Here is a 23,446-nt window from a genome sequence, read left to right as displayed (position 1 = left end):
GTGCGACTTCGTTTACTATGCGAATAATCAAACCATGTATTTAACTTAAACGAACAACTGATAGTTAATGATCTAGTTTATTGTAATTCGACATTTTATTTGAACGAGCACATCACTCCTGAGTCCTGATAACTTATTTCATGACAATACGCTTTAATTACAATTTCTCGAAACATGAATTTCGGGATCAAAATAAAATAGGCATTGCATCGAATGGTGACGACAAACCTTTATTTTGAGAAGTCACTCGTCTGGCGGTGGCACAATAATGAATCCAATTATGCGATTGATGTAAAAGTACGACCACGAATATTTATAGCATTCTAGTACAATGTAACACCAGTCATATATGAGTCTACTTTTGATCGTTGTATAGTGTAATTTCTGTATTTTCGATTGCTTTTGAAGTCTAATTCTTCGTCGGGCTGTGAATTAAACATTCTTCGAAATTACTACGTGATTCAGTTTGAACAGATCACATAATTATAACTTTAAGCCGTACTCATAAGGATATAACCTAATTCTGCATTTACTCGACTTAAGCCGTTTATGTTATCACACAATTTAATCGTGCATGATCATTAGGAATTTAGTGAAATATCATTAGCCGTATCTTTAAAAAAAAATTTCCCCAGTCGTCAATGGCATAAAAAGATACCACAGAATTGCTATGTTCTGTTATGTTATACGTCTATGGAAACGATGGGAAAATACGTGCAGCCAGCGTACGCTATGTCAATGTTAGTGTGTTATAATAGCACCACAGATCTCCCTCTGTGCTATATTGTCTGTGAATCCAATTTGTAAAATGCATTTTACATGCGGGTAGAATAAATAATGATTGGAAAATCACTTGAAAAAAAAAGTGGAGGATTGTTCTAGGGCGGGCCGGCCAGCAGAAGCGCAGTCTGCCATTGATAATGAATGATGCTTACTTATGTGGTGAAAAATTAATAATGTATTTATGATAATTTCTGCGGCTAGCTTCCAAGCTATGGCAAGAGGCATCAGATATACATTGGTATATCATACAACATGTTGTACGTTTGTGTCTTTTTCTTTCCTACCTGTGAAACCAATTGAGGTTTTTCCGCTGACTTCGTGTGTATAAGTAGGCCTTCAATGATTGTGATGTTTTTAATTGAATTATTGCTGTCTCCCATTATAATTTTATGATAAATAGTATACAGATAAATGGGGCATTTGTAAAGGGACTGTATACGGTAGATTTAGTAATGTTTATTAAAAGAATGGTGGTGCAGAACTGATTAGGGTGAACAATGATTACATTGCCAGGTGAAAAGAGCGACTGTCTATTGAAAAGGCAATATATGGCTGTACAACTTGAATCCTAATAAATACAATGTAACGTCACTTTTTGCTGGATAAAATCTTGATCTCTTGGTAGTTAAGTAACATTCGGCTTTTTCTAACAATACATTTATCTTGAAGAGGGTGTTACTTTAATACCTGTCAATAATAATAGTAAGTTAAACACACGTTTTACTCCATAAGCTAGAAATGTTGCGATGGAGGATAAAAAACAACGCGTAATTAGCTAATGCCTGCCTCATCATGCATGTTTTAACAAATCCAAAACAAACCCTTATACTTTGACCAACTGATCTGTGAAACAAGATACCCTAATGAAAAAATGCCAATCTTCTCCTACCTGAATTAGTTTCATTTCCCCCTCATTACCAAACGTGATCAGCTAGGAATTTAGGGGCATTCATTCCCGACTGATACCAATTTATACCAATTTGTTGATACCACTAAACGCAGAGGCGCCACGTAATTTTGAATGGTATCCGCAGTGGGTTGCCAATCTGCCGGATAAGACACGATCTGATATTTGACTGTGATGATGCCGATATGCATACTCGTTGATGTTATGTTTCTTAAAATCATGTATCATTGGCAATATCGTTATTATTTACTAGTTATCATTATTTTTTAAGAGCATTACATTGCATTTGTGATTACTCTGCTAACGTTGCCACAAAGCTTTAATTGACACTCTTCCCTTGTCCGTAACGCTTAGCATATGTGTTAAAATGAAATTATTTAAAAAAATTGTTTTTAAATTTTACACAAAGTAATAGTAGTAACCATAGTAGGAGAAAGAGTAGTTGAGGAAGTCAAAGGAGTAGTACACTCATGAGGTAACTCCTTCGTATAATAATCGATGTCGGTAATAGAAGTAAAAAAGCAGCATGCTTTTTAGGTTTAATTCTTGAAATCTTTATTTTGAAAAGGCCGTACCGTTCAATCGAAATAAACAGCAATCAAAGGTAAGGATAATTATGACACCACGACTCCCGCTGAAAAGGGGTGGCAAAGAGGAGCAACCATTAATCTTTATGACGATGTCCCTTTTGAATCAACTGGAGAGCAGTGTTATTTATTATATTGTGATCTGAATATTTATAAATATATTAAAGTTTGAATTGAATTATTACAACTCACAGAAATTAACCTCCAAATTATTCCGGTGGTTAGAGTAAGCATATGATCAGGAATTTATTAGCATTTAATCACTTATTTTTGTCGGGGGATATACAATATTTCGTATTTGTGTTTGTGTGATGTCAGCTTGTGGTTTGTGTATCGAATGGCTCTCGCATTCGCGGATCCAAAAAGGCATTTATATTTCATAATCCAATTAATTTTTAAGGCAAATATGCATTCCTAACCCCAACAGAGATACGGTTTGTGATATAGAATATCTTTGACTGCACAGTTCATATTTTCATGATCTAGACATACTGTATGTATATACTGAATTTGGTATTGAATTGTGTACCAATCATTTATTGTATTGCGAAATATAATAGAAGGTCTACATTTCCGCATTTTTTTTTTATAGAACTGTACTACAAAATATTGCGCGGGCAATAAAGATATAATTTTGATAAAATCTATTAGATTATCAAATAAATTTGAAAGGCAAGCCGGATAAATAGATATTGGCTAAATGATGCCAAAATGAAACCATGTTTCATGAATTATTTCAGCAATGCCTATACATTGAGGTCTTACACGCCATTTAATAGGTCAGCGCCGCACGTGCAATAATCGACCGGATATTTACATAATTCACAAGATCAAAATCTAGTTATGACAATTTCCATTCATTACTCTTTTTTATGCGATAATCGCTCGGAAATAGGAAAGGTAAGCGGCTACTCTTGCCGTTACAATAACAAACTGTCCTTGGCTGAAGCTGCCCCAGGCGCCGTGCTTTTTCACCCGACGTTTACAAAACCAAACTCCTTTTCAAGCCCTAAAGTCAACATCGGAAATGTTACCCCAGTAAAAAAAAAAAGAGAAAGAAACGCCGGTGGAAGAAAAAAAGAGAATCGGAGAAACCCGTAGAATGTAAACTGAGTCTTGGCCGCGTGTGCATGAAATACAAAAGGAGATTATAAACATTGCCAATTTTGAAGGGACTTGGTAGGCAGCACCATACGGCATGGGTGAAATAAAATATTAGAAGCAATTTTTGTTTTACCTTATTTCAGATTTAGAGTACCGCGATACAAATTATATATATGGAAGAATGGGTACTCCCAGTTGAGTTACTTGTGTTGCAAGTTGAATTCGTAAAATAAGTCGATCACAGACAGTAAGAAAATTTGATCACCTGGGGTTAATTTTCATGATGACTATCCCGATAGGGAACACAAATAGCAATGCACTTTTCTTATAACAAAGCAAAGAGAAAGTTCAATAGCATTAGGCTCAATCTTTTAGTCATAATGGCGATGAATTATGATTTTATTTATATATGATTATCAGAATGTAAACTCCAGCAGATATGTTTATTATCAGATCAAACTCGCATACTTATGGACATATATATATATATAGTAGCAATGTTAAACAATTTAAACTAAAAAATATCTTCTGTAGGTTGATCAAATTGTATTCCGAACTATTATTGCATTTACATGAGTTGCATTTACATATTACTAACAGATACTATAGTTATGATGTGTACCGTCGTATATTCCGCGTACGTTGTGTGAATATTATTGAATTAAATCCGTATCATATAAATGTACAGCAAAATACCCTTCGCTATTTAAAACAATAGAAACCACCATTAGATTGTGTATATAGCATATATAGGCCTACGTAAATAATGGCGCCATAGCCGAGGCGCCACGCTTTTACGTGCAATGCCTATGTGGTGAAAATGTTCTTATAACAGCGTCCCCATCAACCTGTCAAATCAACTTCGCTTAATATTTAGCGAGTTCCGCTGGACCGACCAAGCCGAACTGATACCTGTATTAACACCCCCATTGAGGTGACACAGACCTTCAACATAAATTCTAATCAATAATGATTAAAATCCAACGTTCGGAAACATGAACTGCTCCCCATCTGTAAATTAGTTAATAAAGCAGATCTGGTGGAATTCATCAAATTAGCAACCGAATCGGAGTGGCTTTGACGTGCCTACATTGTGTCGATTAATAAAGCTGATCAACTTGAAGAATGATAGTTATTGCTGTTCTTTAAAAGATCGTTGGTAGATGTAAATAACCTTGTGGTCAATTCTCTCACTCTTAATTCATATTTGAGAGGTCATAATAATGCTTAGTGGATATTATTGGAGCAATATAATCTACATTTCCTCGTTCGATGGGAAGTAAAAATGGTAATTGCAACTCCTATTTGAAAATAAACTTACAAAAAAGCATGAAGGGCACCTGCTAATGGAAATTACAATTTGTTTTGATGCCAAAATAAGTAAAATTCCACATGCTAGATGTATCATAATATACCCTTTCATGGAAGTATTATTGTTTGAAAACGTAAGCTGGGCAAACGCTAATCATATTTTCTAAAAGCAATACAAGGAAACTTTGACTTGATAGTAAAGAGTTATGTCTACCTTTTCATCATGTTCGTGTATATTTTGTTGTGCCTAGTAATGTCTGATATTTGATGTTACAAAGTTACTTTGTAGAATGACATATATTTCATTCATTGACTAGATATCAATGTTGACGGAGAGAACGTGTAAATTATCCTTACTTTCCCGGACAAAATATCATAGGCCAATATTAAAGAAGAAGAAAACAGTTCAAACAATTATAATTACTCGTGTGTGTCAAAGAAAAAACGAAACAAATTCTTTCTTATCGGAAAAATATCTCTAGTGATATTCGTTTGTCTCGCAATGTATGGTCAACAAATTCTTTCTTTATAGTTAATGAAGTCGAATGCATTTGCATGTGAAGCATATTTCTTTCATCAGCGTTGGGTTTAAAAGTTGAGGGATGGGGTGGCCTCAGACTGAACTCTCACCCGTCATTCCCCCAGTCATATCAGCCCCTTACAGCCGTAACGTGACAAGGTTGAGTGCAACACTAACTTTTGTAAGCGACAGACCGGCAAGAATTTGAATACCTGGGACTATCATACACTCGACTATGCAGAAAAATTCCCTAAAACATGTATATATTATACACTCACAAAATAGGTGAGGGTTAAATGCCCCGCATCGATCTTCGAATTGGAGCGAGAGGGGAAAAAAATGAAAGTGTCTAAGCGATTGCTGTCACAAATCGATAACCTATGTACACTACTCATCACAGGGGCAAAGCAACTATAGGATTGGAGCGGAATTGATCCGAGTTGAGAAGAAAAGAAAAGGAAACGGCTTTTTCTTCTTTTCGCGACCCTTTTTACAGAGACGCCCAGGCGTCGGAGGTTACCTGTACTTTTTGGCGCTATTGAAAGGCGGGAGTCGTCTGCTATGTGTACGGCAATTCACGTCTTCTTTTGGCTCGGACAAAAGCGCCCCTTCCGATAAATCTACACAGTGGTTTTCGCTACAATTGCGAGGCCATTGTTACGCGTTTAGCTATTATGCCCACTGTATTAGCAACCGATAGTTATATATTGACTTAGCTGTAACAAGAAAAATAAGAAAGAAGGATTTGCTCGCTCTCTCTCTCGCCCTCTCCCCGGGATATTTGTGTTTTCTATGAATAAGAAGTTGACTTTTCAAACACATAACAATAATAGTATCAATTACATGAAGTATTAAGCTGACCGCGTTAGATGTAGATGGATCTCGTTGATGGCACTGCACTTTGATATTCAGTGTTAGGATCCCACAATAACAAGCGATACTTTTGAGAACTAACTTGTAATGAAACGGTGAAATACTAAAGGAAGAATCTACAACGATTATTGAATAAGATAGCGGCTTGCCGCACAGTAAATTAGCCCCAAAGAAACACCTCCTATTATTGTATACATCTTAGGTTTTAAGTCTAGACTTCGTGGCGGAGATAAAGATCCCGCTGCGTTCATCTCCATTATTGTCTTCCCGTCTCTCTCACTCTCTCTTTCTTTCTCTGTGTTTCTCTCTCTCTTTTCTTTCTTTCTTTCTCTCATCCCTCTACTCCCAACATGATAATAACAGGAAAACGATACCCAAATTGACAAAGGTCGATCGATGCATGCGGGGAAGTTCAAAGAAAACACGAAATTGAACAATTGCCGTTTTAGCAGTTCAAGTTGAAATTAGTTAAGGATTACACGATGTATATAAGAAGTGTGAGAACGTTAGGAAGCCGTCTTTTCTATCAGTTGACTTGTTCGGACGATTTGGTATCCTTAAAGTCAGTTAACGACCTAATTATCAAATCCTTTTCGGCATCTTTGAGTCATTTCCTCCCTTATCTTAACCTTATCCCGTCCATGCTCATTGTCTGTACGATTTGTCTTTTCATTTGTCTTTTCATTTATACCATAATCAGGATTAACGGTTCCATAATCCCGTTGGCCTTTCGCTAAACCCATCAAAATCGATGTGAACTTCTTAAGTTAAACATACGAACGCATGAGAACACAATACATACAGGTATGCTGATACCAAAATGGGTCAGTACTCTTGAAAATGATTGGTATTACCCATTCTATTCTTGCTTTGAAATTGACATTCTGGTAATAAAACCACTCTATTTAGAGCAAGTTTTAATTAACACGGTTTCTTCACGCGGGTGGAGAATAGTTGGTTATAGGTAGGCATAATTGGTCGATTCATAATACATGCGCATGGGTTTAGGTATAAAAGAATCCATTACACCTAGCAAATTGGATATTATGCTCTACGTGAAGGCTTGAATTTGGCAGCTTTGTTCAGACATGAAAACGCTTTTCACGATCTGTACAGAACCATAGTAGTGAATAATAATGCAACGGTGCCTTGATGAAAGAATTTTCCTCTAATTCTATGAGATGCTGTAGAGTCTGTATGAAAACTACAGTCTAGCCACCAGCTGTTCACACGTATTTTCAATAATTTATGTCGTAAAAGAAAACAGTGTCGTCAAACAGTAAGTGACTGGAATACATAATTCTAGACAAGGTTAAGTAATTAAATGTTAATACATAACCATGTATAAAACCACCAGGTAAACGACAAAGGTCGACTAGGACCAATTAAGTATTTCTACATGTACGTATACTTTATTCAGAATAATACCAAGTTCATTATTTACAGATGGAGAATAACTAATTCTGAAGAGATTATGCTTTATCTACACCGATTACATATGTTTTTTCTTCAAGAACGTCATATGTATAGTTGATAGAAATACAAGTACTTAACTATTTCACCAAGATTTCCCTAAATGTCAGTTCTTTTTTAATTTAAAAAGGTAGCATCTCTGAAAACAATATAAAAATAAAAGAAGACGAATTCACGCTGAGTCAGTGTAATAATTAAGTCTGACAAAACTTTCTTCTAAATCTCTCCAAACTATTAATTGATCATGATGATGATAATGATTCACATAATTTATAGGACGCTATATTTATGTTATGATTATCATTCGGATAAGGTTATAATCTGACATATAAAGGAATAATAAATAATCATATGAACATAAACTGAACTTTATTATTGTCATTTACTAGTATAACTTTAGCATATATCATACGACGTAAATGGCATTACAAGGAGTGACTTTCTGTTATCATTTTTCAGCCCGCGCAGATAGCAAGCGTGCGCCTGACACGTGCCCCGACTCTCCGGGCACATTAACCGTCGGTGTTACGATCCACCCTCGCAATTGTTCGTGTGTTTGTGCTGGCTTAACCCTCGCCGAACTTGCTGGTTTATCTTCCCGCTGTGGACCGCTCGTCCTAATTCCACTCAGCGGAGACTCACTTTCGCATTCGAGCGAGCGAGTCTTTTGTCTAAGGCTGCGTTCATGCTTAAATTTTGAAGGCAGAATGAGCGATCTGAAACGCTCATCGTAAACGCTCATCGTGATCGCAGTTCCACGATGTAGTGTTCATGCTTACTTCTCTGGCTCCCCCAGGCAATTCTCAGTGTGTGGCCTTAATTGGTCTTCCAGCTGGATTCGCAAACCTTCACTGGGCATGCTACGTAGACCCACTAGAGGTCAGTGCGTTGACCCCATTTAAACGCGTTTACAAATTGTAAACGCATCTTTTTGTGAGTTTACGATCGGCGATCGTGATCGCCGTTTTTCGGTGATTCTACAAAAGTGAGCTAAGACGCAACCGTGTTTTAAACTAAACGCGTAACAGATGCCTGATTCTGGCCGTCAAAATCAAGCATGAACGCAGCCTAAATCTGTCGCGTATACTGCTTTTATCTCTGCGTGATATAACACGATCAAAGCTTATTTGTAGTTTCACCTTCTTGTGTTTGGTTTCGCTGAGTTTAATTTACAATGAAAGGATAAATAACTCATTCTGATAATGAAACTATTTCCCATTTGTTTAACTGTAAATAGTGCGTAATCATTTTATTTTCCAATCCAATCACCATTTGCTCCTGTTTAAGAACGACGCACTAAAATGTTTTTATTTTTAAATTTAAATGTTATCTAAGAAAATTAAGGATTATACCTCTATTCCCATATGGTTATTTTTCCTAAAAGTCTTAATTAGGTCCTACTGGAATTTATTGCCGATTTTGTGTACATATCTAAATGTTATTATAGTATTTAGGCCGTTATTTTTTGTACAATTGCACCGAATGAAAATAGATGCAGATTATGTAATTGTAATTCAAACATGCTTTCCCACTTTCTATCCTTATATCCTGACTATCCATGTAGCTCAATCGAAAGAAGTCCACATACTTAAATATGTAGAGCAACCTACTGAACAAAACCCCCAATGTAAATAGACTCTGATGTTATTGGGATGTCGCAAATTATGCTGAGCATATTGGCCTCCTAATCCTAGACAAGCCCCTATTACCCGCACTTCACCGTCAGGGGAAGATGACGGATGGGGAGAAAATGGCGCCTTTGCATCCATCCTCCTCCCCTTCGTAGTTTCTTCCTGTCGCGCTCCCCAACCGCATCAAGCCCCGGTATTATAACCCTAATTGGTCCCTGAATTAGATAAGATCGTTGCTGCATTAAAGGTGTTTATCCGGTTTGTGCAAAGGTTTTAAGAAGGCAGAAGTGACGGAAACGGGCGGGAGATCTTTTCTAGTGATTAAGTGGCGTTGTTTAAGCATCTTGTTGGTGTTAATAGCTCGAGAGAATACGAGTTTGACCATCCTGACTAATATGAAAATGATAGAGACTTGTACATTGTGTATACATGCGATTTTTCTTTCATACATAATTTTGAATTAAGTATAATCTTATTATTATATATTATATTATGATTATATATTCTTATTATTAATATTTCAAGTTTGATGAAGCAGGGCCTTGCTCTGAACGTGGTATTGTCTTCAAAGTTAGAAAAGGAGATACCTATTTCTGATGATGAGTGGATGTCGAAGTAAACGCGACGAAGCGAGTTAAATGCTGATGTAACCTCTCAACTTGACTAGATCACGTGGGAACACACTGTGATAGTCTCAATACCAGGGGATTTGGTTGATTGAAAAGCCAATTTTAGTCTTACTTGAACTATTGCCAGACTCTTAGTTGAAAATGAGATGCGCGTTACTTCTTTAAAAAAGAAAACGAATTGGCTTTAAATGCCATGTCCATATCTCTTGGGCTATCGAGTGTCCAAACGAGGCAGTCATACAATTTGCAGTTTTTCAATCGCACTTGGGAAGTTGCGAGACAAGATTTACAAAGTTTAGAATAGATCGACGACTGGTTTTGGAAACTAGTGTTTGTGGATGTCTTGTGTGTTTAGGGACACCATAGGTGCGAACAGGTTCACGGTTGAGGACCGGTGATAAAGCAGACAAAATATTATCCAGATTTGTTCCTGTCTTGTGCTGGGGTCGCGTGCGGGGAAGGCGTCGGAGCGGGTACTCCCAAATCGCTCGTTCACCCCTACCCCCTTCGTCCCATAGCCCACACCCCGCTCACCATCACGATCCGTCGATCATTCCCTCTCCCTTGCTCTTTCCCTTTTCCCTTCCCCTCTCTCCTCCCTCCCTATCTTGCCTATCCCCTTTCCTCTACTCTTCACTCCCTTTCTCTTCTCTTCTCTTCTCCCTCTCTTTCCCATGTCTATTGTCTCTCCTCCCCCTCTCCCCCTCTCCACCTCGCTCCTTTCTCTCCTTTCTCACCGTCCTCCCTCTTTACTTTACTTCATTTTCTACTTGATATTATTGCAGTGTATGCTTTCCCAAACACCAACTCTTTGCCTCTTCTTAATTGAGTTTTAGCTTTCCACATTCTGTCAATCTTTCTTCCATTCTTCTCACTTTCTCTTCAGTACTCTCCGCATCCATTACATCTCCCCTTTTCTAATACCATCTATATCTATCGATCAATCCATCCATACATCTGTCTATCTATCTATAAATCTATATGTATGCCTCCATGCTTTCTTCGTGGTTGATATTTCTCATTCAGAGGATGTTTCATGGAATTACTCTTCAAGTTCCTTTTTAATTAGGATATTTTAAAGGTTGAGTTGGTATCAATTAATGGGTACCGAAACTTAGAAAATCAACAAAATACCAATACCGATACATAATAGAAGCACTAATCCTTTTCTTCAATAACAATCACAGAAACAAAACTGGAAGGGGAATATCAACAAATCGATTAAAATATCTCACAGTCCTGACAGTTGTCAAAATATAAAACTGCATGTGCGTGTTAAAAAAGGCCTTGTGTTATCGTTGTGTTATATAGTTATTTGTGTTATAGTTCCATGAACCGGTTTTTAAAAAAGAGCATCAAACAATGTATATCATAAACGGTATGTTTTATTATTTTTGATGTATTTTTAAATTTCATGTGTTCTACCATAGCCCGTTTGGGTCTCAATTCCTACTTTTGGAAATGTAAAGTAGATGCCTCTTATCAAAGCCACGCCTCGTCAATCGTGTCAGTGGTTCCAGTTTTGTTTTCTATTTTTTGCAACATGTACGTTGTTGCTTTGTATGTTTATGTACGGTGGCTTGGACATCAAACCTCATTCATAGAAATCAAAGTTCGCCTGTCAATGTCCTTTTCCTCTCTTTTGTCATCTCCCCCCTTTTCTCCATATCTCTCTGCGTCTCAGACAACTCTCGTTATCATGAATTCCCGGTGATCGTCTTGGGTGACGAGTTTTTCGCGCCGAAACCATCGGCACGGACCGGTGGCCAACGCAGCCAACTTTGCTGTCAAAAGTTTTCACGGTTGATGCTTTGGGCATGCTTTACCCTGAGAAGAGGGGGGGGGGCACCCCTGTTTTATTCGTGAGAAGGACACGCAGCGACAATCCCCATACTATATGCATGGGCAGTGACAGAGAAATGTAGATTGATTTTTGTCTCCATGGTTGGCTTTGCTAAAGTTACTTACATGTATTGAGGGGCTTATTATATGGCTGGATAGACGACACAGAACAGTTCATAATTGGCGCAATGACAGTATTTGCACACATACCTCATTCATTCAATATACTTTCAGTTTCTCAGTATTTAAGGCTCTAAAGCCCAACATTAATTTTTAGAAAGCATAACTTTAGAGGTCCTTAACCAAAGCGTAATCTACTTCATAAGAAACGATTCACAACGCAACGTTGTATCCTCATAAGCCCCGTCGATGTCTTGAGAAGGCGTTACCAAAGAGGATAGACTATATTAAACCAATTAACGTTGACACCTTTCTATGTGTGTGTGCATATAATTACCTTGGTTTGCATCAATGAAGAGCTTGATGTGTCTTCTGTCATCGTATATGAGTGATAATGCAATGGGAGCTCTGTGGTATAATGTTGAAGGCTCTCGGCTCTCCGATAGGTCCCGGGTTCGAGGCCTTCTCGGTGCTTATACCCTTCGACAAGGTGTTTTGTCCCCATTTGTCCAACTGTACTATATCTATCCAGGTGTAAATGGGTATACCTGGCAATGGCTGGGTAATAATAGTTATTGCAGGGCCCGCGGAAATAGCAGTATTAATTCCAATTTGTCGACCCTCACATTATTATCATAATTATGAATTCAATTTTTTTGTGAACAACATTGGTAATGTTTGGTTTTTCTTATTGATTTTCTGTCAAGTTATTATTACACTTTGGATATTTAACTAATATAGGCAACTACCTGATTTTCACTCCATATTCTAACTGACCCAAGAACGATCTGTGTTAAATCGTGACGACCTTACGGAGAAAAACCTAGTTCAGGAGTGCACAATTCACCCCTTTTCTAGCACACATTGTTGCTCTTGTAATGACATTTTGCTCCTAGAGTCACAATATAATTTTGCCGTATCAAAACAACTTCCTGCTGAGACATTTATCGGCAAACAAAAACAATTATTCGGCTGAGCCTTGTTTACTCGCCGGATTTGTCCGGTGCCGTACCTCGAAAGAGAGAGAGAAAGGCAAAAAAAAAAAGGTTACTATATTCAACCTTCTGCTTATGGGTTTCATGTGTCGCAACACGCACCGTTGTGGGTGAAGTTGCCACCGATTTGCATTGACAGACACGTTCTCGCATTGTATGGAGGAGGGAAAAAGGCAAAATGTGGATGAAATGTCGCCAAAATGAGGATTTAGGCATCTAACGTGTAATCGGATTCCTAAGCAAACATGGCGAGCGTAGTCCGAGTGAGTGATAGGGGACGTTGTTTCCGTTCTTGTGGTATTGCTCCTGCGACTGTAGACGGAATACATTGGGGGTTGCCGAGACAAAGTAACTCCAAACATGAAGTCAAAATCATACAGTCAATATCAGGCAATTTATGGACAAAACACGATTATGATTAAGAGGAAAGCTTCACAATAATGCCACAAGGCTGCAACTGGTTTCGAGGAACATTTGAAATCGCACGTTGAAGTACTGTCTTTTCGTCTTCATTTCTATGTTTCCTGTCACTCCTATTAGTATGTACTTCAGAGTATTATTTACCATTGACTGTTAAGGTTACTTTTAATTTTGTATCCAGAAAGTTGAATCTTGAGAGTTATTCAAACACTCTTCTGAATACCTCTAGAATTAATCGAATAGTGTGATATAAGAAGAGTAATATTTGCATATTTGCTATTTCCGCCTTTATTCATCACCGTTTTGTGCATTAGGTGCATAGAGAGGGTTAAAATCAATATAGTAGATCAAAAGTGGTTAACATTGAGCAGAATGTATATGGAATGAAATATACACACGTACACGCACACTATACCCATACATCCTCAATTAAAAATCAAGCAATTAACATCGCCCCCGGGGAAATTAATTTATTGACTCAAGTAAACACAAAAACCCACACAAATATTTCTGTGGTTTAGCTATCCCTCCCAGTGTATACATAATGCTTTTTGTATAGTGACTCGGGTGATTGATTGATAGCATGTATTTTAATTTTACTTGAACATACTTTTGTTGTTGTTATTTATATACTGACATTAACTTATAGATATTTAACTATGATACAATTTTGCCTAATTTTATAATTTTCCCTACTTTATCTTTTGATTGATTGAAAGAATACCTTAAGTACTATATTCCTATCTTTATTTCTTATTTTAATCGCGGTGTAGTTTGTATGTTTACCATCATTGAATCACGTGTAGTATCTATGAAATCGCCCTTTTTCATGTTTTTACCTGATTTTAACGATTTTCATCGGTTTTCCTCCATCTTTGCTCAGGTCACGGTGGCGTGAACCAACTAGGAGGTGTGTTCGTCAACGGAAGGCCGCTACCTGATGTCGTTCGCCAACGCATCGTCGATCTCGCACACAGCGGCGTCAGGCCGTGCGATATCTCAAGACAACTACGGGTTTCACATGGATGTGTTTCCAAAATTCTCGGCCGGTGAGTTGATGTCTGATATATAGACCTGGGTAGGGAGCGCCAATAGTAAACAAGATGCCTCGTTATGGGGCAATGTGGGATTTTTAAACGTTGACAAGTTTGTACCATCTTGAGATAGTTCTTATAAATTGTCAGAATTAAGAAAATGAATAGGACTAGGTACTAATACTTTCCAAAATTATTTAGAATAAACTATAGTTCATTTATACAATAATTCAGAATTAAACATGATTTCACTAGTGAACCGGAAACATGTTATTTTACACGATAGATATCTCCACCTTTTGTATAATGATTTCAAGGGATTTCAACACGATTTGCAAATAATAATATACTAATAATATTAATAATAATCATAGCCTATGTGTGTTATATCAGACATCAACTCACTTGTCAAGAACTTTTGAGACATATCCATGTGAAACCTGTATAGCTACTCTTAAATGGAACAGTGATTGAGCTTATATCATACAAACAGAAAAGCCAATCAATTAAGTCATTAATACAAATGGAGAAGAGTCAATGTAATGAGATCACGACTTCAAATTCTTACCCATTAACGTAGATTAAAAACGATTGATAAACACATATTGCATCTGAACATGTAATATCTTTTTAAATTAAAAAAAAACCCAAAGAAGAAAACAAAAAGGAAAAACATCAACATCCGCCAATATTCATTTCACGAACGTTCATTCTTCGTTGAAAAAAAGAAAGAAAAAGGATGAAGATTTAATAACTATGGAGTCATTATGTTATCCACCCAGCTGCGTTGTTACTATTCTGAGCTCAGTGGCCGGGATTTCGGGTTAATCTATTGGCTGTATGATCGCGGCATCACATCATAATAGACCCTGGCGCATCTCGATTTAATTCGCCCATTCTAAATTTGGCATGGCGACCATCTGTACACCTTTTATACCATCTCGCTCAATTTTAGGGTGTCATCAATATTTTTTTTTCGTCCGGTTCGCGAACTGTCATATCGTCAACAATATTATTGAAAGTGAGGGAAAGTAAGGATGAACAAAGGAGGGTTGTATGGTAGTGTGTTTTGTGTTCTAAATTAAAGGACAGCTTGAATATATTACAAAGGACACTTTTTACATTAAGAGTTTAGATTCTCCTTTTTATTAAGTTGAAACATGATGTTTGTTTAGCTGATGATTACCTAAACAAAATAACAACATTTCTGTTCTTTTGTTTTTGTCTCTCATCAGACTGTTGTTTTTCATTGAAGTCTTTTTGGTCACTGATATAATGAAAACTAAATTTCCATGTAATAGCTGTCAAAACCACTATTAATTTGAATAAACAGTTTAAATAAACAATTTTAACACTAATTATTTTCTGACACATGTTATTTGCGGAACAATGAGGAAACAAACCACTTTTAATTTGAATAATCAATTTGAATAAACAGTTTCAAACAACAATTCTTTTCTGAGAAATGTTATTTGCGAAACAATGAGGAAACATTATTTGCTAAATTATTTGAATATGGCGGTTGTGACTTGGAATTTATTGGTTACAGTCATTATGCTAACCTAACCAAATTCAATATTTTGAAAATGTTAGCTATTATACTATGATTGTTCCAAATAATCTGATTTCTCAGCATAATTTAGACAATTCCAATCTCATCACATCTCAATAATTGACCATTATTCATCACGTTTGATTTGCTCAGTCTCTCGTACATAGTTTATCAACAAATCTTAAAATACCCAGTCACTTGAAAAATGTGTATACGTTATGAACACGAAAGACCTGAAGACGACTTGAGCAAGAAAGAAGATTTGTCATTTTGATTACAGCAAGCATGCCGTCTCCTTTATTGGCAGAACCCAATATCCCCATTCCCTTCAGCCTGCAACTATGATTTAATATCAGTTTAATTGCACCTGCATAAGCCATATCGTATTTCATTTTCTGGTAGGTAAGCAATAATCACATAATTTTCCTGCTTCGTCGAGCGGTCCATGTTTATGAAATAATAACATTCATAAATTGTCCCGCCCATCACCCGTCGACTATCTGTATACATGGAATCCCGCTTGAGAGGAGGCCGACGGTTGTATTGGCTGTGATCGCTCCCATGCGCGCTCGAGTTCGGCGACTAGCTTCAACCGTGATTCACGCGCAATAATAATTCATGAACTGTCATGAAGCTTCGATGAAGTCTGTACTGTTGCCGTTTTGCCAACCTTGAGATCTTAATGAAAAATAGATGGTGGGTTGATGGGTTTCTGAAAGGGGCATAATTTCGTCTGCGTGACAATTTCTAAAGTGATGATACCACACTAAAACACACAGAAAAAGGGACAATCGCGCGATTAAAATAAAAACGATTCAAGAAAAGTGATCTTATTTTAAACCCGAATGCCGATTTGTGAAACCCGATTGACCTCTCAGAAAAGGTGTTAAAACCTAAATAAAATGAACCAGATACATAATCTCAACTCCACGGCGATTAAATCGTTTACAAACATAACTATTCCGTAATTTAAACACATATGCATGTCACGGCAATGATTAAAAACATTTTCGTGACATATTTTTGTTGTCAGATATTATGAAACCGGTTCAATACGACCCGGTGTTATCGGAGGAAGCAAACCCAAGGTTGCGACGCCAAAGGTGGTGTCGAAGATTGCCGATTATAAACGACAAAATCCGACCATGTTCGCCTGGGAGATTCGGGATCGGCTGCTGGCCGAGGGCGTGTGCGAGAAAGACAACGTTCCCAGTGTCAGCTCGATTAACAGGTGAGGTCAAAGTTCATAAATGATTGTCATGCTAAATCTGTTTACTTCATAGGTAAGAATTGAAGGCTGTTGTTATTGTGTGTAAATTTACAACGAATGGATATCAATTGGAAGCCTTCGATTATGTTGAAAACATTCTTGGTTTTACAGAATACGTTAATTGATCCTCATGTAACGTTTTCTTAGTAAAGAGTGGTCCTCAAATAAGCAACTTGATGATTATACATTTGTAGCCGTATCTTCATGATTGCAATGCCTGTCGAAACTATATCAGGATTATGCGACAGACCATGGAACTTTTGCGATATACTAAATTAATATATATATAAATTTTCTATACAAACAAGACAAGCTCAGCACACAGTGGCTCAAAAATTATCAATCGGAGAGTGATTATTAAAAATAATATACTGGATTTTCTTTTTTGCTTCATGTCTTTTGGATTGACAGGATTGTAAGGAACAAGCTAGGAGACAAGAAGCTCGATGAGCATCAAACGGGTTGTCTTCCGACCTCTGGTTCCCCTCCATCCTCCCTCATCCACCCAGGGGACCCCGAAAGGACCGGCTCCTCCTACTCTATCAACGGGATCCTGGGCATCCCCAAGCAGGAGAAGAGGATCAAGGGAGAACTCTATCCAGGTAATTTGGATTTGGATTGCCATGGTGATGACGATGATGGGAATGGTGGTGATGATGATGATGATGATGGTGGTGGTGGTGGTGGTGGTGGTGGCGATGGTGATGATGATGCTTTGTGATGATGAAGACTTTAGATAACTAATTTCGTGATTTGTGTTGTTGAAAATATTGTGTTAATGATGAGAATAATCAGAATATTCCGGTCGTTATGATGGTGCCTAGGTGATGATGAAATTACTAAGGATTAGTGGTGACCATGACGATGACGATGACGATGACGATGACGATGATGATGATAATGATGATGCTAATGATGATGATGCTTATTGTGTTGCCAAGGATTATCGATGCTGGTCATTGTGGTGGTACTGATGTATTTCATGATACTTCTGAAAAATAAAATGTAATGTTGGTGATAATGATTGTACTGATGAGGTTGTGAATAGGGCTCAATTTCATTATATTCGATGTTTTATGAGTGATTCACGAACCATAGGTATAGGCTAGTTATGATATTCTAAGAACGGGACGATGAATAACTTTTTTCCTTAATGTCATCTTCCCCACGATGCAAGTTCCTCTTTTTTGGGTAACAAAATACACGCAATAACCATGATAACGCTTCACCTTCATATCCCATGCATTATTAATTTGCATATCTCGAGCTCATTTGCATAGATGCCCGTTGACCCGTCTCTGGCCCCCATTCCTCATTAGCGTGACTCACTAATGGCCCTTTCCAGTTCCATTCGGCGGCGTTGGCCATAAAAATGCCGGTGCTTTAATGACATCAATTTTGCAGAGCCTATGCGAGATCCAATTTTTCATGATAATTTTGTTTCCTTTTATTTATATCCCTTTTTTTATTATGAAAGGGGCAGATTGGCCCTATATTATACTCTCTGACATCTGATAGTTATTTTGTTTGGCTTCTCGGTCTTCGGGAGATAGGCCGCTCGATTGCTTAATCAATAACGGGACTTCAATCATAACAAATTTGTCTTTGGGGATGTACAAGATTTGGTAAAAAAAAAAACGAAATCTTAACAAAGGTTTAATTAGTATCCTGAAAGGAAAAGCTCTGAAATATATGATGTATGTATACCTTTAGTCCTCGTGTGGATGGTAGTAATTCGGATGTAATTAACAATAAAAAGAATGGGACAAAATATAGGAGCAGAAGGTATAGGAATACAACAAAATATATTAACAAAAAAGATATTGGTCGATAATGTGGTTTTGAAACAGAAAGGATTATAACAAAAACCCGCTGGGCACATTTCAAACAAGCAGAATTTGGGGGGTACTTTTTAAAAACACCAATGATAAACGTGTTTTCTCTTAACAAATCGTATTTAATTGATGGCTGGAAGTGATCGAGATTCAAGTTGGATCTTAATGGGAGTGAAGTGGGGGAGAACAATAGCAGTGCAAACAATTCTCTTGACTCGCGGCGCGCTACCACTTAAGATCCTGAGAGGAGGGTGGGGGGGGGGGGGGGGGGGGAGGAGAGAGGGTGATCTTGAGATGTGTAGTATAGATTATATTTAAACACTTGACTTGAGTTGGAGAGGGTTCATTGCTTGGTGTATGGATAGGCCAGACGCGCGGAGGGCTCCATAAGAGAAGCATTATGGCGTGTCATAATCATAGACCATAAGTCAACAGAACCCGTGTTGTTATTACGCTCTATCTACATCCATTTCATTCGGACTTGACACTTTACAACTCCCATTCCTCACCAAAGGGCCTTATCCACGCTTGATTTAAAAGTATTTAAAGACTCATTCTTATCTCGCAAACCCTTCCGTTTTGTCCCCTCGCTGTCTCCTTTCCATCCATCTCCCTCTCTCTCCCCGCATCTCTCTCAATAGATGGAGCTAATAATGTCGCCCTGGGCAGTAATTTACACTTCATCAGCCTCTGGAAGTAGCGCGAAGCTATAATTTTGTCATTTAAGCGAGATAAAGTATGTTATTAAAAGTCAAAACCTCCAGGGTTTTCGACGTACAAGAGGCCGCACCTTTGCGGCATGTTCTCTTCCCCTTGCCCGAAATGGGTGCGTCGCATAGACGGATGGGGGTAAGTTTACGTCAGGGGCAACGCGTGGCGCCTCTCGGATACCAGGAGGGGCTTATATGAACGGTATAATGGGTAGGAAAAGGGACCCGCCATCGCTCTCTTACCCCAAGACGTGTTCATTTGAGCGTCTCCCACACGCGCTTACTCCTTACTCTAACATCTGCCACTACATTCCTCTATGCAAGGCTGAGAAACATTATCGAGGGTACTATTGGCGTTTGGGTTTTAACGTCAAGGGTATTAAAGTCTACATGACTTGCCATTTCCCCCGCAACCCCTCTTTCTCATGAGGATTGATTTAATTAAGTCTCTTTCGGTTTATTAACTCAAGAAAGTCGAGTAAGACGAATCTTGGATGTTTATAGAGAAGCAAGGTCTTCAGAAGAGTCAAACATAAGGGAACAAAAATCAAACACACCGGCGATATAAAAAATCAAAAAAAAAAAAAATCTAGCAAGCATATATTTTAACTTTCTTGCCCCTCTCTGTCTCTCTCTTTCCTCTTTCTCCTCATTCATTTTTCTTTCATTCTTTTATTTCCCCCTCATTTTTATCCTTATTCTATTAATCCTTTCATTTTTTTTAGTATCCTCCTCTTTTTCCCTTCCCCTCTACTTCGTTGATGTAATTTGAAAATAGTTATAAAAAATATTCTATTAAAATCGTAATTACTAAAAATTATCAAGGAGAAACATTGTGAGAAATGCTAATGTTAGGTGGTAAAAGAAAAATTTCGTTACTTAGCACGATCAACGTAGAACTCATTTGACCTAATTTATCAACCAACCATTGTCATCCTCTGAAAAAACGAAGGGACACTCATCATCAACAGCATCTTAACAACCACGAGGAGGACTTCGCTAGCGTAATTGCGACATTTCGAATGCGTCCCACGCGATCGTCGACAGCGTGTTGTAATTCGAACACATGTATTGGATACAAGCGAACAGTGAGTCACGTACGATGCGCACTTAATCATCGACGACGCGAAAATCATATTTCCAATTTAAATCAGACAAGAATATTATATCAGAACCGGGGGCATTATCACGGCCTGGCGGGCGGGTTTTCGGCTCTCTTACAGATAAGGAAGGATATAATTAGCATAACTATTCTTGAATGAAGAGATAGATAGATAGATGGATAGAGAGAGAGAGAGAGAGGGAGAGAGAGAGGGAGAGGGAGTAGGAGAGGGATAGGGGGGGGGGGGGATGTTTTTTTTTTTTGGGGGGGGGGGGGGGGGGTTGTGGGATCCATTTCTTAGCTTTGAGAATTGATCTGTGATATAACCTTGCGAACCGTATTATTTTGGTTTACTACAATAATCGACAATTGCTCAATTCCTATCTATGTATTAGAAAATCATGCAAAACTTATTTCCTCCCTCACTATCTTTTCTTCTCTCCCTTTATACCTCAATCAGTCTCGTCTCTTTATAGGTATCGCTCTCTACCTATCTTGCAATCTTTATGATAATGCTCAACTATATTTTCTTAACATGTCTCTATGTTTAAATTTTTCACCAATCCCCTCTAATATCTCAATTTTGTAAACTCATTCCTCGACCCTGAACATAATGATCTCCATTTTAAGAAAATGAGAAATGCCTCACGAAAATAAAAAATGGAATCGCATTCATATTTCCAATTTTTGTAACTTTGGGGGAAATTCTGGGGAAAGAGAAAAATCTCTGTATGCTAAAAATGGGAATTTGGGTAAATTGGTGTCTCGGGACGCACTGCAACGAATTTCTTTCCACGCTTCGCAGCCTCGCTGATGAGTCTAGCACGTTATGAGCGAGCTAGCGGAGGATGACGAAGCGTCAATCGGGTGACGGTCGGCCTGGAGTTACTGTCTGTCCTCGGTCGTCCTCGGGTTGCCAGCTAATAAATTGCTCAGGTCTTAATAAAGACAGAGCATTTTCTTTAAGTTTATAAGGCCGTCTATGGAGTTCGATTGGTTAAGATTCAAATACCATATTAGTTATTGAAGCGTTTGACTTGGTCTGGTGTAAAGTGTATCACTATCAGTGGTCAGAATTATTTTATTAATGAAAAAAACGGTAAACTAAAATAGTCACATTGGCATTAATTGGGGTCAGGAAAACACCTCTGTTTCTAACAGTCAGTGCTACCGTGCATGTGCCAATTATAAATACAAATTCTTATGCATTATCCCTCATTTAGGAAGAAAATAATCGTTCCTTAGTCACAAGGCATGTAGACAGTTTTTGTATGAAACGATTATTTTCATCCCCTTCATTCTCGAAAATAGGACCTTTCCAAGCCTAAATCTACCTCGGCCTTATCCTACCCGATTCACCATCATATCCTTATTTCACGACAGTCGTGTAACCCCACATTTTCTTTGCAGGAGAAATCAAATCGTGTAGCGTAGCGTCATTCTATCGTCCCGCCGGAGCTTGGGCGACGCGCATCAGTGCCCGCTCCGCTCGAGGAGCTCAGTAATCCCTCCCTAAGGGACTCGAATGCTAGCAATAAAGTACGCGAACTGATGATATTATTGGCTCGTTTGGGAACCACTGGGGACCCGGTATAACTGGTCCAAAGATCTCCTTCATGATCATGTCTAGTTACCGATAAGAGTTATATTTTTATCATCTCTTGAATAAAGGCATGATACAAAAAAAAAAAAAATAGCTCTGTATAAAAGTTATTTTGTTGCATTAGCCAAGACCAAATAGGAATTTGTATACATCGGACCAAGCCTGAAAGACCACATCTTGCGTAAGAGTTCGACTGCAGGAAATTAACTATCATATTACAATTACATTTATTTAAGACAATAGAGAGAACATTGACCATTTGAGTGTTAGTGCTTTAAAAAAAAATATGTATGAAGAGTTTGGTGGGAGGGCCAACATGTTTTTATCCACACTTTTTCAAGAATATCACTATCGTAAATTTAGGAATAATCCTAATATAACGCAGTCAGGAAGAAGTTATTGACGATTTGATTTGACTTGATTAACCATGTTAATGTTTCCAAAAATAGAGTGAATCAATACTTGTTGACAATGCTTTTCATTTATTTAAAGAAATGCCATTTCGCAATTCAAAGGAATAAACGTGAACATTGAAGAATAATCCCCCCCCAAATAATAATAAAGGGATCGATCTGTATGAGGTTTAACAAAATGAGAAGCCCTTATATTGAAGTAATAACAAGTCAGAAGTGTGTTAACGTCAGAACAAAAAAAAAAAAGGTACACATCAATTCTGATTACAATTTTGGAAGTATAATCCTTAGATAGAGTTATGAGGAATAAAAATATAGCAAATCGGTTCACAGATTTTTTTTTTTACTGGTGCGCATCCGTAAGAATGGGGTCCTCGTTTGGGGATGGTTTGTCTTGAAAATACATCTGTGATACGGATGATGAACAATTATTTTTAGGATGGAAACCTGTTTTCTTATTTTCCATCTCCATCAACCAGTAGGCCAAGTGCAAGAAGGCAGTTATTACCAATTACGAACACTTCTTGCACAGCATAATTTTTTGCTTATAGACCTATACGTTACGAGTAAACATTCATTTTTTTCAAATCCATAATTTTTATTTTGTAAATGTCTAAAGAGTTTTGTGGGAGGGCCAACATTTTATCAACAATTTAAAAAAAATGTCACTATCGTAAATTTAGGAATAATCTAAATGTAGCGAGGTCAGGAAGAAGTTGTTGACGACATTCT

General features: G+C 37.7%; 1 protein-coding gene across 4 annotated transcripts in view; it reads left to right on the top strand.

Moving 5' to 3' along the window:
- LOC576377 (paired box protein Pax-2a) overlaps window positions 1–23,446 on the top strand; it is a 36,620-nt gene that overhangs the window by 1,211 nt on the left and 11,963 nt on the right. For all 4 annotated transcript variants that reach the window (XM_030979676.1, XM_030979675.1, XM_011683671.2 and 1 more), the window contains exons 2-4: window positions 14,079–14,244; window positions 16,815–17,012; window positions 17,463–17,653. In XM_030979676.1, coding sequence (XP_030835536.1) covers window positions 14,079–14,244; window positions 16,815–17,012; window positions 17,463–17,653 — 555 coding nt within the window. The remainder of the gene's footprint in view (window positions 1–14,078; window positions 14,245–16,814; window positions 17,013–17,462; window positions 17,654–23,446) is intronic.

Source organism: Strongylocentrotus purpuratus, unplaced genomic scaffold, assembly GCF_000002235.5.
Source record: "Strongylocentrotus purpuratus isolate Spur 01 unplaced genomic scaffold, Spur_5.0 spur5_scaffold_10, whole genome shotgun sequence".
Classification (NCBI taxonomy): domain Eukaryota; kingdom Metazoa; phylum Echinodermata; class Echinoidea; order Camarodonta; family Strongylocentrotidae; genus Strongylocentrotus; species Strongylocentrotus purpuratus.
The sequence above is the reverse complement of the archived record's forward strand: the minus strand, read 5'-3'. Positions and strand labels throughout refer to the sequence as shown.